At 47.0% G+C, this 16,003-nt stretch overlaps 1 protein-coding gene across 26 annotated transcripts in view; it reads right to left on the reverse strand.

Moving 5' to 3' along the window:
* Positions 1–15,478, reverse strand: part of PARD3 (par-3 family cell polarity regulator) — a 677,665-nt gene extending 662,187 nt beyond the window's left edge. For 9 of the 26 annotated variants that reach the window (XM_049705522.1, XM_033439327.2, XM_033439325.2 and 6 more), the window contains exon 1: positions 15,046–15,443. In XM_049705522.1, the coding sequence (XP_049561479.1) occupies positions 15,046–15,165 (120 nt within the window). In that variant the 5' untranslated portion in view covers positions 15,166–15,443. Of the gene's footprint in view, positions 1–15,045 lie in introns of all 26 variants that reach the window. The other 17 variants (XM_033439326.2, XM_033439320.2, XM_004275905.2 and 14 more) reach the window with 5 other exon arrangements.
* Between the last annotated feature and the right edge of the window lie 525 nt (positions 15,479–16,003).

Consider the following 16,003-nt stretch of genomic DNA (forward strand, 5'->3'; position numbering starts at 1 on the left):
AGAACATTGGAAGAGCTGCATTCTGAATACTGTGCATTAGCAGACTGATGGAATTACTTCATTTCCTCATCGGCACATGAACTTGAGGGTATATGGCTAATTTATCTCACAGGACATTCCAGTAAAGGAATCATGAGTGGCCCAGCCACTTTGAACCTCTTAGAGAAGATGCCACATAAACCTAAGGTGTTATTATCATTATCTCTTTCTGCAGTATAGCCTGGAAAAGCCGTCACGTCTTTGGACTCATGAAGTAGGAACTCCAACTACTTCTTAGGTTTTCAGCCTTGAAGGTTCAGGACATACATTTTATTACTGTGCCCAGATCAAGAAAAAGAGAATTTTAAAACATGCCACAAAACAATAAAAAGACTAAATGTTTGATGTTACATGCAACACACACACACACACACACACACACACACACACACACACACACCCCTACACTGACAGCAGAATAAAGATGGTCACAAGTTCACAAGTTCCTGGACACTCCTGGCTTTGAGAAGTGCAGCCAGAATCCCCTGCCCAGGAATCTGGGCTGCTTAGTGACCAGTTTGGCACACAGAAGACAGGGATAATGATTCTGTGCTGGCGTCCAGGTCTAGGTCTTTAGAGAGTGACAGCTTCCTCTCCTGACTCCAAGAGCCCTGAGCCCTCCATGCTGGAGACGAAACGACACGATGCTCTGGTCAACAGTCCCAGCGAACCCCAAGCTTCTACCACCCCCACCAGCACCAGACACGTGAATGCAACCATCTAGGTCCCCCCAGACCAGATCACCTGCCAGCTGAATACCCCTGAGTAACCCCAAGTGAAGCAGAAGAACCATTGGGCTGAGCCCTGCCCAAACCCTGACCCACTAAATCATGAGACATAATTAGTTGTTGATTTAAGTCATGAAGTTCTGGGTGGTTTGTTAAGCAGCAATACCTAGACAAACAAATTTTCAAGCAACATTTTTACTAACTAACTATGGTTAAGTGCTATTTGAAACTGCTAAATAAGAAAAACATTCTCACATGGGCACAGCTCCCAGACACATTACGCCTTTAACTAAAGTAATTTCTAACAGGTCTGTAAAATTCAGTACTGGTAAGTTCTTATAGCTGCAGCATCTTTGAAGACAATGTTTTAAATGTTATTACCAAGAACTGCACTTTGCAGCTCTGAAAGCTCCCTTGAGGAAATGATGTCATGTCTTAATCACCTCTTGCCAGTGAGCCCTGTGCTGGGTCTTCCCTGCACCGCAACACGGGAGCTCAGCCCCACGTGCAAATGATCCAAATGAAGGTCAGTTGGCAAATTTCATGTGAAGAATGACAGCTGGGTGCTCCCCTGGTGGCACAGTGGTTAAGAATCCGCCTGCCAATGCAGGAGACACGGGTTCGAGCCCTGGTCCGGGAAGATCCCACATGCCGCGGAGCAACGAACCCTGTGCGCCACAACTACTGAGCCTGTGCTCTGGAGCCTGTGCGCCACAACTACTGAGCCCGCGTGCCTAGAGCCTGTGCTCCACAACAAGAGAAGCCGCCGCAATGAGAAGCCCGTGCACCGCAATGAAGAGTAGCCCCTGCTCGCCGCAACTAGAGCAAGCCTGAGCGCAGCAACGAAGACGCAACACAAAAATAAATTAATTAAATAAATTTTTAAAAAAAGAAGAATGACAGCTGGTCATCTGTCCTCTTTTCCCTACTTCGAGTAACAGAGGAAACATATAAAAATGTAGGGTATAACGAGCCCTGATGCCAGGAAAAACAAAAACAATCATGCCGTGTCGAAGTTAATAAAATGGATCTGGGCAGGCACATCCTCTGACCCATGTTCAGGTTCCCGAGGCCTCGGGCCAGAGACACGTTTGCCCTCACTCTCTGGTGTGGGGATGGGGACTGTTCGACGGGAATATTCCAACAAGCTGAGTGTGGAAGTGTGTGGGAGGGGCGCCCCGCTGGCCTGGTGAAGCGTGCCTTCTCTCCTCCACAGGAGGCTCAGCCACAAACAAGCTGGAAAAGGAACTCCAGCAAAACGAGCATTCAGTCCACTGCTCACAAGCCTGCCTTACCCAAAACCAAAAATCTTCGTTGCCCTGTCTCTACACATCACAGGCACCCAGAGGACATCATGTGACTCACACCAAAACTCGCATATTTTACTCAATATGACCTTTCCTTTCCTGCCGCATTTCTATCCCACGTGCTGTCTTTTTACGGCTCCTCCTGGACCCTTTAACTCATTTATGTTATTAAACTCAGACTAGATATCCATAAGAGTTAACGGCTAAAACCTGAGGAATACATAATATGGGTGCTGTCAACTGTGTCCACAAATAAAACTCAAAAATTAACAGTCATTAAAGTGAGTGACTTCATTTTGAAAAAGAACAGATGCTTGTATACAAATAACTGAATCACTTTGCTGTACACCTGGAAACTAACACAACATTGTTAATCAACTATACTCCAATATAAAATAAAAATGAAAAAAAAAAAAGAAGTGAGTGACTTCAAAAGAAATGAAAATGTACAGATTGGGCCATTGTCACTTAAGTGACCAGCCTGTGAGCAAGATGGCTGATCCTCTCAACTTGTGTTCTGGAAATTTCCACGCACAGCTACAAGGTGGCAGGTTCCAGGTCACATAACACAACAACCCCAAAAGGCCTGGAGGCTGCTCTAAACCAGAGGTTCTCCACCCTGGCGGCACAGAGAACACCCAAGGAGCTTCGTAGCAACATAAGTATCCACCTCGGCCTGGAGATCTGATTCCCGTGGCTCGTGGGGAGCCTGGGCATCTGGTTCTTAAAACCCTGCAGCCAGGGTTGAGGGCAACTGCTCTGGAACCATCTGGGGATCTGGCCAAAATGCAGATTCTGACAGAGTCTGCGATGGGATCCATGATTCTCTTCTAACAAGCTTCCAAGCAAAGCCAGTGTTGCTGGTCCACAGACCACACCTGAGCAGCAAGGGGCTTCGACAACTCGCCAAGCACACAGGAGCCTCCTTGACCCAACCGACTCTGTCATCCTGAAGGCGCACTTCTTCCTTAAGCACGTGAGCCACTCAAGGAAACCCAGGTCAGAAGACAACCTGTCTTCTCTGATGGGCACTGTTTACTCTTTCTTCTGGGACAGCACTGACTCTCCAGCCAGAGGGGTCACATCAGATGTACAATTTTTTGCCACTTTCTTAATCCATTTTAGCCCAAGCGTCCTCACCCGTAAACTCGGAGTTGCATCACTACCACTCCAAGGGATTAAGGAATACACTGGGAGCACGAGCCCAGCACTTAGGGCCTGATGCACAAAATGTCCCAAAGCGCTAACCATGACTCTTGATAATAAGGGTATTACTGCTTCTATTTCCTGATAGAACCAGGACCATTGTGTCCTGGTTCCCCTCCTGCCTGTCGGAAACTCCTCAGTGAATTAGGACTGCGAAGACGTGATGGGGATCACTGTTAAAGGTACTTTCTCAGCAGCTCTCCAACCTGATAGGCAGATAAATAATGCCCTTGATACAGCATCTCTTGTGCAAGAGCTTTCGATCATCCATCCTGACCTAAAAAGCTTATTGACACCAAAAGCAAAGACTGACCTGAAAATACTACTCCCCTGAATCTACAGAGGAAGCAGCCTCCCTCCTCGTAGGTGGAAAAACAGCCCAGGACCAAAAACTCCTCTGCTTTAGATTAAAATCCCACGCCAACCACCTATCAAAGCAGATCTGTCTAAAACTCTCCCAGGTAAAAGAGTAAAACTTAAATGTTCTCAGCAAGCATAAAGAAAGAAATATGCGAGGTGATGGATGTGTTAGTTAACTCGATGGCGGGGAAAGTCTGCACAACGTATACATGTATCAAATCATGGTATACGCTTTAAATATGCTACAATTTTATTTGTCAATTATACTTCAATAAAGCTGGGGGGGGGGGACTCTCCCAGAGTTACCTCTCTACAGTTTTGTTATAAAATGCTGGGGTATTCTGGAAAGGTTTTGAAAGCACCATTCATCACTTTCATTACAAAGCACAAAAACACAGGAAATTGTGAATGGAAAAGATGTGTATAAATTCCAATGTCCCATGCCGCTGTATCTGTTTTTCATGTCCTGTATTTGAAACAAAAGCTTTGGATTTCAAATGCATTCACATGACACGGTGTTTACAAACAAATACGGGAAGGGATCAAAGTCAAAATATGGATGTTGCACAACTAGATAAGCTTTATGGTTTTAATCACTACCTAGCAACTTCCCTACGAACATAGGCAGAGAGGGAGGAAGCGTTCCTTTAATTAATGAGAGGCTTAAAGTCCTCAGAGAGGAAGACGACTCTCAATATTGTGGTGGGGAAGAGGTATATGAGAAGAGGTGGTCCCCTTGAGCACAAAGCCAGCTGAGTTGTGATGACTTGGCAAGACTGACAGAGTAGTACGGCCACACCCAGAGCAAGCCTCCCGGATACCACTCCTGGGTTCAGGATGATAAACAGGTCAATTCTCCTTGGGTGGAGTCTTCAGGTGACTGGCAAAGGGTGCCTTTAGCTGAACTAAGGTATTACAAGTCGCATCAATCTGCCAACCCTTACAACTACCTACCCAAGCAAAAGATGCTCTATGTTCACTGACTGCTGATGTAGCTGCCCAGAATCACCATCTTAAAGATCCAGAGGAGTAAAGAAGTGTTATCCATTTATCTCTGTTATCCAAAGAAATGGGCACGTGAATTATAGAGGCCTATATAATAAAGGATTAGAGGGGTCAAAAAATGTCGACTTTCAGGTGGTGGTGTGATGAATTGGGAGATTGGGATTGACATATATACACTAATATGTATAAAATGGATACCTAATAAGAACCTGCTGTATAAAAAAATAAATTAAATTTAAAAAAAAAATGTCGACTTTCCCATTTTATTTTATAACTCAGATGAGCTCCAAGGTATTCTCAGAACTACAACTAGTAATTAAAAGCTAAAGGTCTTTAAAACATCTGTACATTTTATAAATATCAATAGTATTGACAATTTCTAGTTTTACTCTTTCCAAGTTTCAAAACATTTTTTAATGGAAAAATGTGTAACCAATGCCTTTTAAAATATTGTAAATACAGCACAGAAATTTTCCATAATCTCCATTCCTCTAGCAGTATGGCAGCCACAATTATTTTAGAAAATAACAAGGGCTAGTAGTAGAAAAAGCAACACAGTTAAGATAGACAGACACACTTCTTGATCTGTGAAAGAATCAGCTGTAACTACTGGGTTATCAGAACATTCTTTTTCCCTATTTCCAATTGATTTATTAATAAATACTAAAACTGGAACTTCTCTAGTACGTTTATGAAGAAAGTAGTAACTCTTTAACAAATCTTGAAAAACGACAACTGGTATAATACATCAAATAAAAATCAAGTTGACTTTATGAATTAGCCATGAAAAGTGTGCCTAATCCATGTGTAAAACCTGAGACAAAGAAAAAGATCTAAAATTGACTAAGAGTCTATAATATGGCAGGGGGATTATCTACATTAAATCCCTTGATCTTCATTACTGCCAACAAAAGAAAACATTCCCAAATTACAGATGAGAAAATTAAGGCTCACAGAGCTGGTGGGACTTGCCAAAGTTCAAAACTACTGTGGCCAAAACCAAAAACTAGAAAAGCTCTTCCACTATGGACATCTTTGGAGCATCTAAATCAATGTCACTGGGATTTTATTCCTCAAGCTGCAGAAGGAAGTTTTCGAGACTTTTTTAAGGGAGAACCAAACATTCAATTTCCCACATCTAGAGCAATTCTAAGGAGGATGAGAAGAAACAATTTAGAAGCATTTACTCAAGTGAGCGTTAGTCACTGGCAACCGTTCTTAGCAAAAACGAAAGAACAGTACAGTTCACCCTTACTCCGTTTTACTTCCTACAATGCTTTTTTACATTCTCTCTTCATACCCTCACAACAATCCCATGAAGCACGTGGTATTAGAAGCCAAGGATCCTGGGCTTACAGAAGTTGCCGTTCTCGCTCTCAGACACACAAATGATGCAATCTGCTCTTCTGAATCCTGGCCCAGAGTGTGTCACACTGATGTGCCTGCCTCCTAGGAGGAAAAAAACACCCACCACCAAACTTTCCACTTCCAGCTAATTGTGTTTTTGCAAACAGCTGTGTTTTTAACAAGTGGGTCATAAAATATAAAGATAAAACTGACTCCACCATAAAAAGTTCAGGGTTTTATCAGCTTTCCAGGTTTCCTTGGAAAAAATATCCCTGATAGTATGTGCCTTTATAATTGAAAATATGCCTCATTTCATATTCCTCAGGCAGTACAAATGCTGAAACGCCACCATCTTCCAGATGCAGTTGTCTAAAGAGTTATCAATCCAAATGAGGCATTTTCACTTAGAGATCCTCTTGGTTTGTCTGAAAGGTTTTTTCCAGATCTCTAACAAAGTGGTAAAGATTCCAAATCCTACACTCAACTTTCATGGATTTGTGATTAGTCATATCCTGTGCGGTGGTACACCAGGAACCAATATCCTGCACATTCCACCTCCTTCTTCTGCAGGTGCTGCTGGCTGGGATGAGAGAATCTCAGGTTAGAGTATAACCCTGCTGGGCAGGAACCTGGCTAACTATTATTCACATATGACTTTGCACACTGGATTTCAGAATTACAAATGATACATCTAAAATGCCTTTGTGTGGTCACTGGGAAATGGCTTTTTAATTCTGGATTCAATATTAGATTTAGAAAAATATTAAAACACGAACATGAAAAAACTTTCCCAGTTTTTACTGTATACTTAAAAGAACTAGAACAAAAACACCCATTCTCATATCAACCACTTACACAGAAATGGCATTCTCTTTTTTGTGTTTTTCACCTGTTAATACCACATATTTTCAGTATTCAGCAATTTTAGGTTTTTGATATACAGTGACTTGTTTTCTGAAATAAACACTGAGAAGGAAACATTGATTTTTATTGTAGAATATCTCAAAGAGGCCTTTTCAGAAACAGAAATCCTATCATACAGGGATGTAATACAATAACGAGAAAAACTATACACCAGAAAAAAATAAATCTGGGTTCCGAAAAATTAAGTCTTACTGTTTCTGTATATTAAAGAACATTAAAAGTGGGAATAATATTGACCTGTCATCTCTAAAGCCACTTAAATTTATACCACCATAGAAATACCATTTAGAACCATGCAGAAGCGTACATTTAGTTTCGCTTCACAAAATGAATAGTCTTATTAAGTTACCTCTGACCATGTAATTTTATTTTAAAAGATACTTATCTTGGGACAGTAAGGAATTCTGAGGGACAGTCCAGGCGAAATACATACTAACTTTCAAACAGTATATGTTTGACCCGGGGGCCAAGCCCATCATTTCAAAGTAAGGGAAGCAAAACATTCTCACAGGGAGGGTGGATGGAGTAGAGATCTACCCTGTCTGCGCCTCTGAAAAGCCACTGCACACCACTCATGCCTCATGGTCCCACAGGCAGACAACCAACCATGCAGACTCAGGGTGGCTGTCACAGGGAAACAGACATCAGAGCCCAGCCCAGAACTTCTGAATATGAGAAGATGAAGATGGGAAAACTGGCGCTCACAGAGCTTGTGAGATTTGCCAAAGCTCCAAACTACTGTCCCAAACCAAAAACTGGAGAAGCTCTTCCACAACGGACATCTTAGGGCATCCGAACCAACGGCCAGGGCAGCTGGGGAGCTGGGGAGGAAGGAATCTCTGGCCGAGGGAGAACAAGGCAGAGCAGGTGAACGGTTAGTTGGTGAAGCCTTTAAAGGGGGGACCAGGGGACTCGGAGCCTCAGCAGTCGGGGGCTTAGCAGACAGCACCAGGAGAGAGTAGGCAGGCTTGCGAAAGCAGGTTCACACATTGTGTGGAAAACTCCTAAAAATAGCCGGTCTTCATTTGAGGTTTTTGAGTATCTCTGACACAGAAAAACACAGAAAAGTCCCATGTTTTATGGGACTCTCAGAACTATAAAATACATAAAAATGGAGCTTTGTTCATAGTGGCTTACGTAGTCTATTTTTTTTAACATCTTTACTGAGACACAACAGCATTCCATAAAATTCACCCATTTAAAGTGTACAATTCAATGATGTTTAGTATATTCACAGAGGCATACAACCATTACCACTATCTAAATTTAGAACATTTTCATCACCCCAAAGACCAATCCCATCCCCATAAAGAGTCACTCACCATTACCCTCAACCCCCAAGCGCTGGCGACCACTACTCTACTTTCTCTATCTATAGATTTGCCTACTTTGGTCATTCCGTATATATGGACTCATACAATATGTGGGTCTTTATGACTGGCTTCCTTCACATAGAATAATGTTTGCAAGGTGCATCTACAGCGAGGCATGTATCCTAACTTCATTTTTACGGCTTAATAATATTCTAATGTATGGATATACCACATTTTATTCAGTTGAACACTTGGCTTGTTCTGTTTTTCGGCTGTTACAAATAATGTTGCCATGAACATTCATGTACGTGTTTTTTGTGTAGGCATGTGTTTTCGTTTCTCGTGTGTGTATGTGTGTATGAGCTATTACTGAGAGAAAAAAATTAAATAATTCACGTTTCAAGTCACTTGGAATGAAGCTGGAAATTTTATTTCTAAGTTCCAATATGAGTTGATGGAGGCAAAAAGAATAAACAAAAGTAATATTTAACAACAAGAACCACATGAAGATGGCAGGTCAGACACAGAGCCATGAAGGAAAGGCATTTTTACATAATCCTTCCAAATGGAAAAAAATTTTCAACAGGATAAAATAATGACTAAAAGACAAAAAATAATCACCTTTCTACTATGTTCACAGAACTCTGCATTTCTTTTCATAAAGATTTTTCTATTTTCCATGTAAAACAGAAAAGATACCCCAAATCAGTAAAATGTATAAAATTCCTGAGCCCCTGTTCTACTGCCATTGACCTTGGTGGCAGCTAGGACTGCTGCGTGAGTGGCCGAGCAGGAGGAAAGCCCCCTGCGTGGGCCTAGCCACCCACCTCCAGCCCGTGGAAAAGCACCTCCACTTGTGGAAAGCACCTTCCTGGACCAACTGTACATATTTCTTTCCATCTTTGAGAAAATGCAGAAGGCTCTGTTCATCTTTCAAATGTTTGCCATCACCTGCCTGCATCCAACTCTACAGGGAGGTACAAGCCTCAAAGGACAGGTGGAGATTCTGTGCAAATGGGGCTGTGAACCTTACCTCCGCACCCAATTCACCAGTGTTCACCGTGAGCCAAGAAGCACCTCCCATCGCCAGACTCTCCCTGTGAATCTCAGATCCTAAACATTTCTGTTTACTCCCGGAACTTACCCATGGATCCCAACCGACAGTTTTAGAAGCGCCAGACCCAGCATAGGTGTGTTTCGGGGCCAGATTCCCGCACTGCCCTGACCACCTGCCTTGAACCGGGCCCAATGCAAACCCCAGGACCATCGCTCTGCTCAGTCTGAAAAAGGGACCAAACTCCCTGAAAACGGCCGACACAAAAGAATAACTTTCAGATACTCCAAAATCACACTAAATCTGAGTTTCAATTACAATCTCTTTGTGCTAATATGCCAAACATACCAAACCTTAAAGTCCTTAAAATTACACAGTCTCCGAAGCAAAAGTACACTTTTTGTGTGAGAATACGTGCCGTGTATTTGTTCTCAACTTCGTATCTACTCAACTTGTAAGATGACTACGTGGCAGATACTAGCCATATAGGTAAGACCGAGGCAGGGCCATCACCTTCAAGCACCTCACCTGGAGGAGAAGGGGCACAGTTCTGCTCCAAAACAAACACACCAAAGCACCCACAGCAAAGCACGTTCCTCCAGGTCAGTGCGGGAAGCTCCTGAGACAAGTGCCCAGCAGGGAGAACCTCAGGCCGCCTTGGGATGCAGGGCCGGCCTGAACTGAGCTGAGGCTCCAGGGATGAGTAGACAGAAGTGAGCAAATGGTCCAGGTGGGAGAAACAGAAAATGCCAGAGCAAAGGCAGGAAAGTGCAAGCAAGGCCAAGTGGGTAGGGGTGGGGTAGGGGGTCTGGGGAGGGAGAGGCTGGAGCCAAGAGGGGTCCTGCAAGGGACAGGCCCTGCTGCGGCGGCAGAACTTGGCCTCTGGGGAAAGCGGGTGTGGAGGCCCTTAAGCAGAAGAGTACACGGAGAGTTGCATTTTAGAAAGATCAGCCTTTCAGACATGTTTGTTTATTTTTTCCTTTCTGAAAGGGAAGACGGGAAGATGTTAATGAAATAATAAGATTTATTTCGTTTCACTATTCAAAAATATGGTCATTCAAATTCTGCAACAATCTATTTTCCTAAAAGTTTCAATAAGCTCGTGAATGTGTAACAACATGCAGTCGTCCATCTGTTCACGAGAAATCTCACACCAACCACAAGGTTTGTCATAAAAACCAAGATTTACACGATTTTAGTAATCAACAGTCCTCCTCCCCCCCAAAAAAAGGAAAGCACATTTTCAAAAGTTACTGCCCATAAATTTATTTTTTTTTAATAACAACAAATTGCTATTAAATAACTCTCACATAACTCTTCCATGCTCAAGGGACAGAAGCAGTGGCCCCAAAACCACAGGCCCACAAAGCAACCTAGGGTAAAGCCAATATCCACAACTTTTACGTTCCCTGCCTCGTACACACACACACACACACACACACAATTTGCTCCTCTGATTGTGGCGCTGCTTAGGCAAATATTACCATTTCTACCTATTCTTTAATTAAATTACACACTTTCTTCTTAAGCAAAGAGGAAAAATCCAAACAGGAAGAGCAGACTGCTTGGAAAAGCCTCGCAGGCAGTAAAACCATCCACCCAGTAAAACCCATTAGGGATCCAGAGGCAGTGCTGAGGAGCTTCCCGTTCACCATCCCCTCGGTACTCCCGGGAACCCTGCAAGGGAGTAACCCGGTTTAGAGGGGAGGAAATGAGGCTCTGCAGGGTTGGTGTGCCCAAGGTTCAACAGTGAAAACAGCTAGGTCTCCAAACCCAATCCAAAGCTCCCCCTGCCAGAAGAGGGCTATGGGCAGCATAGCTGCCTCTCAGCTAAGAGGCTCCAGCCGCCCCCCACCCTCACTTCTGCCTTTAGCCCGTCCTCCCTCCACTACTCAGCAATCAGCGGTGTTTCTGTGGATGGATGCAATCCTGGTGGTCCTCCCAGAGGAGCGCTCGTCCTGCCCAAACACCCCAGTCCTCCATCAGGGACCATCAGACTGCAGGAAGTAACAGTGTCTTGCCCCAGCGTCCGCAGTCCTCCTCAGCTTGGTCCTGCCCCACCATCCGACAGGAAGGCAGCACAGGAGCCAAACTAGCCCTGATGCTCACCTGCAACGCCTCTCTCCCACCTCTCAGAATGGCAGCAACTCTCCAGATTCACACGGCTGGACCCTACAGACTGGGCCACCTGGGCCAGGCAGGTGCTTCTGGAGGTCACCCTACTAACCAGTTAGGAAGCACTGTCCTAAATCCAGGCCAGCCTTCCCACTTACTAAGCCCAAGGCAAACCCCCCAGGCCATAATAACCACTCCCATCTCCGAAATCCAAAAGCAACTACTGTCTGTACTTACCACCCCGTTGCTAATTAATGCCATTGCCTACTGTAATTTATAGTTTAATACATTCACCGCCTCCCAGATTACGTCCTTCTGCAGTGCAAGAATTTAGCCTTAGCCTTCATAGAGCATGACATTTTGCATACAGTAGCCCTTCAACAAATTAACAATTTAAAAAAAAGCATGGAGATTTTCTTATCTTTCTCCTAACCAGAGCTGGGATGCACAGCAGGAAAAATGGGAAATCTCAGAGCCAGCCCCAATCCACTCAGAATTAAGAAGGAGCCGGCAAAGCCCTGAGAAGCCAGGTCACCACACTACAGAGTCCCGGCAGTTGGTGCTCTGCACCCTGTGTCCATTGGGGATCATGGATGAGTCAGGCCACAGGTAGGAGAAGAAGGGTCACATACACAGAAAGTCCATGTAACATGGTCCTCAGTGTCTATCAGAGCACCCTCCTTAGAGACGGTCTGGATGAGGATGGGTGGATGGAGAACAGCCAAAGCATTTTCACCCATCAGTGATCATAAACAGAAAACTATTTTTTCACTGGAGAAAAAAAAAATGCTATGAATAAGTGTAAGCCTTCAAAATCTGCTTATTGAGGACATTTCTGATATTAAGTCATGCCACTCCACTGCCCAGAAAAACTGATTTGCTTAACCTGAAGACAGCTCAAGTATAATGCCAAAAAATTAGCCCCATCACACCACAAAACGCTCTCTGCAGGGAAAGTCTTAGTGGCTTGGGATCTTTCTTTCTCTTTCCTTTTTCTTTTCTTCTTTTTTTTTTTTTTCCAGCTTATCTGGTTTTTATACAAAGCCATAAACATGATCTCCCCCCATTTTTCCCCACCAGATGGGAGTTCATCATGGCACATGTCACCTAGCAACCAAACACCACTCTACAGCTACCCAGTTACCCAATTCTTCATACAAAATTTATCTTGTTCTATTCAACAGTAAGGGGTAAGGAAGAGATAAGAGAATAAAAGTTAAAACAAGTGTTAATAAGTGTTTGCTTCATAATCACTTTAAACAGGGTGGGAGAAATGGGAAGAGTGACTTAAGTTTAATCTTAGCCATTACCTAACCATTTAAGAGGAAAAAATACAAATGGACCTGGAATAAACTCCAGCTCTTGCCACAGTTGAGAGTCAACAGTCTTGTGATCCAATAACTGAACTCTGTAGACCACAAAGCCCATTTTAAAACTTACCTGCTGAACTGTGAGTTGCACTTAAAGAGAACTTAAATAATTTTGGAAACCCCTGAATCATCTCTGAGTCATTTATCTCCAACTCCAACAATACCACCACTCTCTGAGAATCACCCTTCCTTCCTTCCTTCTCCACCAGAAAAAGCAATCAATCTCATGCGCGCCCTTCCCAACTCAGCTGTTGCGTTCCTCTTGGGGTGCCTTCCCAGGCATGCCGCAAAAACCTGCGCTTCCTTTCCTGCTCCCCAGTCACTGTGAAACCACCACCACTGATACCTAGAAACAAAGTCCAGATCTCTCAGCGATACCTCTCAACTCCATCTAGAAGACACCCCAGAGGCCTGTCTTCCCCCCACTGCACCACGAAGTCCAAAGGCTGGCCGCCCTCACTTGGAGGACAGTGCAGCCCCTTTCCTAGACTCTCACAGTCCAATTTCCACAAGCAGCCAGTGGGTCCCGCAGGTGTCCAGCACCCAGAACAATGCCTTGGACATGGCAAACTCTTAAGAATTTCTGTGGAACATACAAACGACTCAAACAACTACATTTGTATCTCCCAAACAAGCTGTTCGACCAACATGCATCGTGTGCATAATGAAATATGACTGATTTTAAGCATGTAAATGTTTAAGCATGTAAATGACTAATTTTAAGCATGTAAATTTTAAATTAAGCATGTAAGAAAAGAAATGTCGATCATCCCTCCCTACTCAGGAACCTGGACACACTGCAGAGTATATATTACTGTATTTCTCTTTCCTTGCATGATTTATTTTGTTGGTTTCCTGAGTACATATGCAACCTGACTTATTGATATAGAACATTTAGATCACAAACTGTCATTCATAAACAGTGCTTTAAAATGCTAAACATGGGTTTAGAGGGGTTTTCCCCCTTGACAGTGGTTCAAGATAAACAGGTGCCCAATTTCCACTAATTTTATTTGATTTTCAATGAGTTCAACCAACTGTAAAGAACATTTTAGAGCCGTTAAGTAAAGTCAACATCTTCCATCATTGTGTCAGGTTCTTAAACGTTCCCAAGATTATCTTTAAAAGGCCAAATTTATGCTATTTTTCTCTATACTAAAAACAACAGTGTAAAAAGTATTTTTCCCCTCTTAATTTCTGAGACTTTGGAGAATGCCACCCCAGCACCCTGTCTACACTCAAGCAGGTTTGCCAAAGCCACCGTCCCTCTCACCTGCGACCCCCCAAACCCACAGGACGCAAACCACTCCAAGATCGGGGACAAAAAGGAAATTTTGAAAGTGAACATGCTTTCCACCAAACGTTACTCTGCCGCAAAGGAAATATCCTCAGGTGCTGGGGAGAAACTTGGGAGGCGTGGGCTGTTGTCAAACAGACACAGACGATAAAACAATTTAACAAGATGCCTTTTCACTTCTGACACATTGTACAGGAATGCAGTGAAGTGGAGACTATGTTATCACTCCACGGGGAAAAAGGGAAAGCTACTCAACTCCAGGCCCGGGCCGCGCGCGGCCCCGGCTCCACATGGAGCTCGTGGCAGACAGGTCAACGGCGACATGCCTGCAGGAAAACTCGATATTCGGTGACCGATTTCGGGGCTGTGCTCCTTCAAGGAGCCGTGCTCCGTTGCCTCTCGGTCACCGAGGTGCTGGGCTCCAGCGACGATCGCGAGCCAGTGGGAGCGGGTCGGTCTCCGCGCCGCACCCTCATCCGCCCGGGACCCCCGCCTGGCACGCACGAGGGGCTCTCACTGCCCGGCGGGGGCCCAGAGGCACAAGTCAGCCAGCCACTCTCGCAGCGCGCGGAGCGAACTCTGCTCCACCAGCAAAGTTCCCTCGCCCGGCCTCCGCCCGCGGGCCTGGGCGGGGAGCCGGGGCCGCAGCCCGCGGCCGGGAACAGGCGTCCGGCCCGGCTCCGCGCGCCCCGGCGCGGCTCGGGCTCGGCCCCGGGAGGCTCGGGGCACCGGCGGCCGGGACCCGAGGGAGAGGCAGGGGCCGGGGCCCCGGGCCCGGGCGCGCGGAAGTTTGCGGCCCGCAGCCAGAGCGGGGGGCGCAGGCCGGGCCGGCCGCCGCGCTCTCCCTTTCCCCGCCTCCGCCTCCTCCTCCCCTTCCAGGAAGCGCCATATTGATCCCGGCGCTTTCCCTCCTCCCGCTCCTCCGCCCCTCCTCCGCCCCCCCGGGCCGCCCGCCCCCGCCTGCGCCCCCGGCCCCTCACCTTGGCGATGGCCTTCCGGTAGCGGGTCACCGCTTGCTGGATGAGGTTGAAAACTTTCATGTGGCCGTCCCCGCACGGCACGACCACCCGGGTCCTCCCGAAGCACACGGTCACTTTCATGCCGCCGCCGCCGCCGCCGCCGCCGCGGGCCGGCCCACGCCCCTCAGTGACCGCGGCCGGAGAGGCCGGAGCGCCCCGGGCCGGGGCGGCTGTACGCGGGGCGCGGGGCGCGGCGCGGGCGCGAGGCTAGGGGCCGAGGCCGGGGATCAGATCGGCTCGCATGCCCGGCCCGCCGCCCTCGCCTCGCCTCGCCTGGCCCGGGGCTCGCCCGCCTGTGCCCGCGCGGCGCCGCAGCCTCCGGCCACCTGTTCGGCGTGTCGTCGCGCTCGGCGGCGGGGCAGTGTGGCGCTGGCGCGGCGCTCGCTCCGGGCCGCGGGGGAGGGGACGGCGGCAAGGGGAGGGACGGGGAGGAGGCGCGGGGACGGGAGAGGAGGGGAGGGACGCAGAGGGGAGGGGAGGAGAGCGGAGGGGAGGGGAGGGGAGGGGAGCGGAGGGGAGGGGAGGGGAGCGGACGAGAGGAGAGGGGCGGGGAGGGGCGCGGCGGGCCCACAACACTGTGCACACGCGGCGACCTGGCGCGGGGCGCGGGGCGGAGCGCGCGGCCCTCCCTCCGCCCGCTCCCTGCCAGCCCCCGACCCCCAGCCAGGGTGCCGCAGCCTCCGACCTCCCGCAGCCTCTCTGGAGCCCCCCTTCCTTTGTCGCTGTGAACCCCCCTCCTCGGGCTGTAGGGGCCCAGGCGGAACCACGGCAGAGGCCTCGCGCCCCGGAGGGCTTGGTGCTCCCGCCCGGTTCCCCCCGCTCCCGCCCCCGGAGGCCAGCCTACGCGTTACCAGCAGACACGAGGGGGCTTCTCTGCGGGGAGGCCTTTCTCCCGAGGCCACTACTGACCTTGAAGCTC

Source organism: Orcinus orca, chromosome 2, assembly GCF_937001465.1.
Source record: "Orcinus orca chromosome 2, mOrcOrc1.1, whole genome shotgun sequence".
In the NCBI taxonomy this organism is placed as follows: domain Eukaryota; kingdom Metazoa; phylum Chordata; class Mammalia; order Artiodactyla; family Delphinidae; genus Orcinus; species Orcinus orca.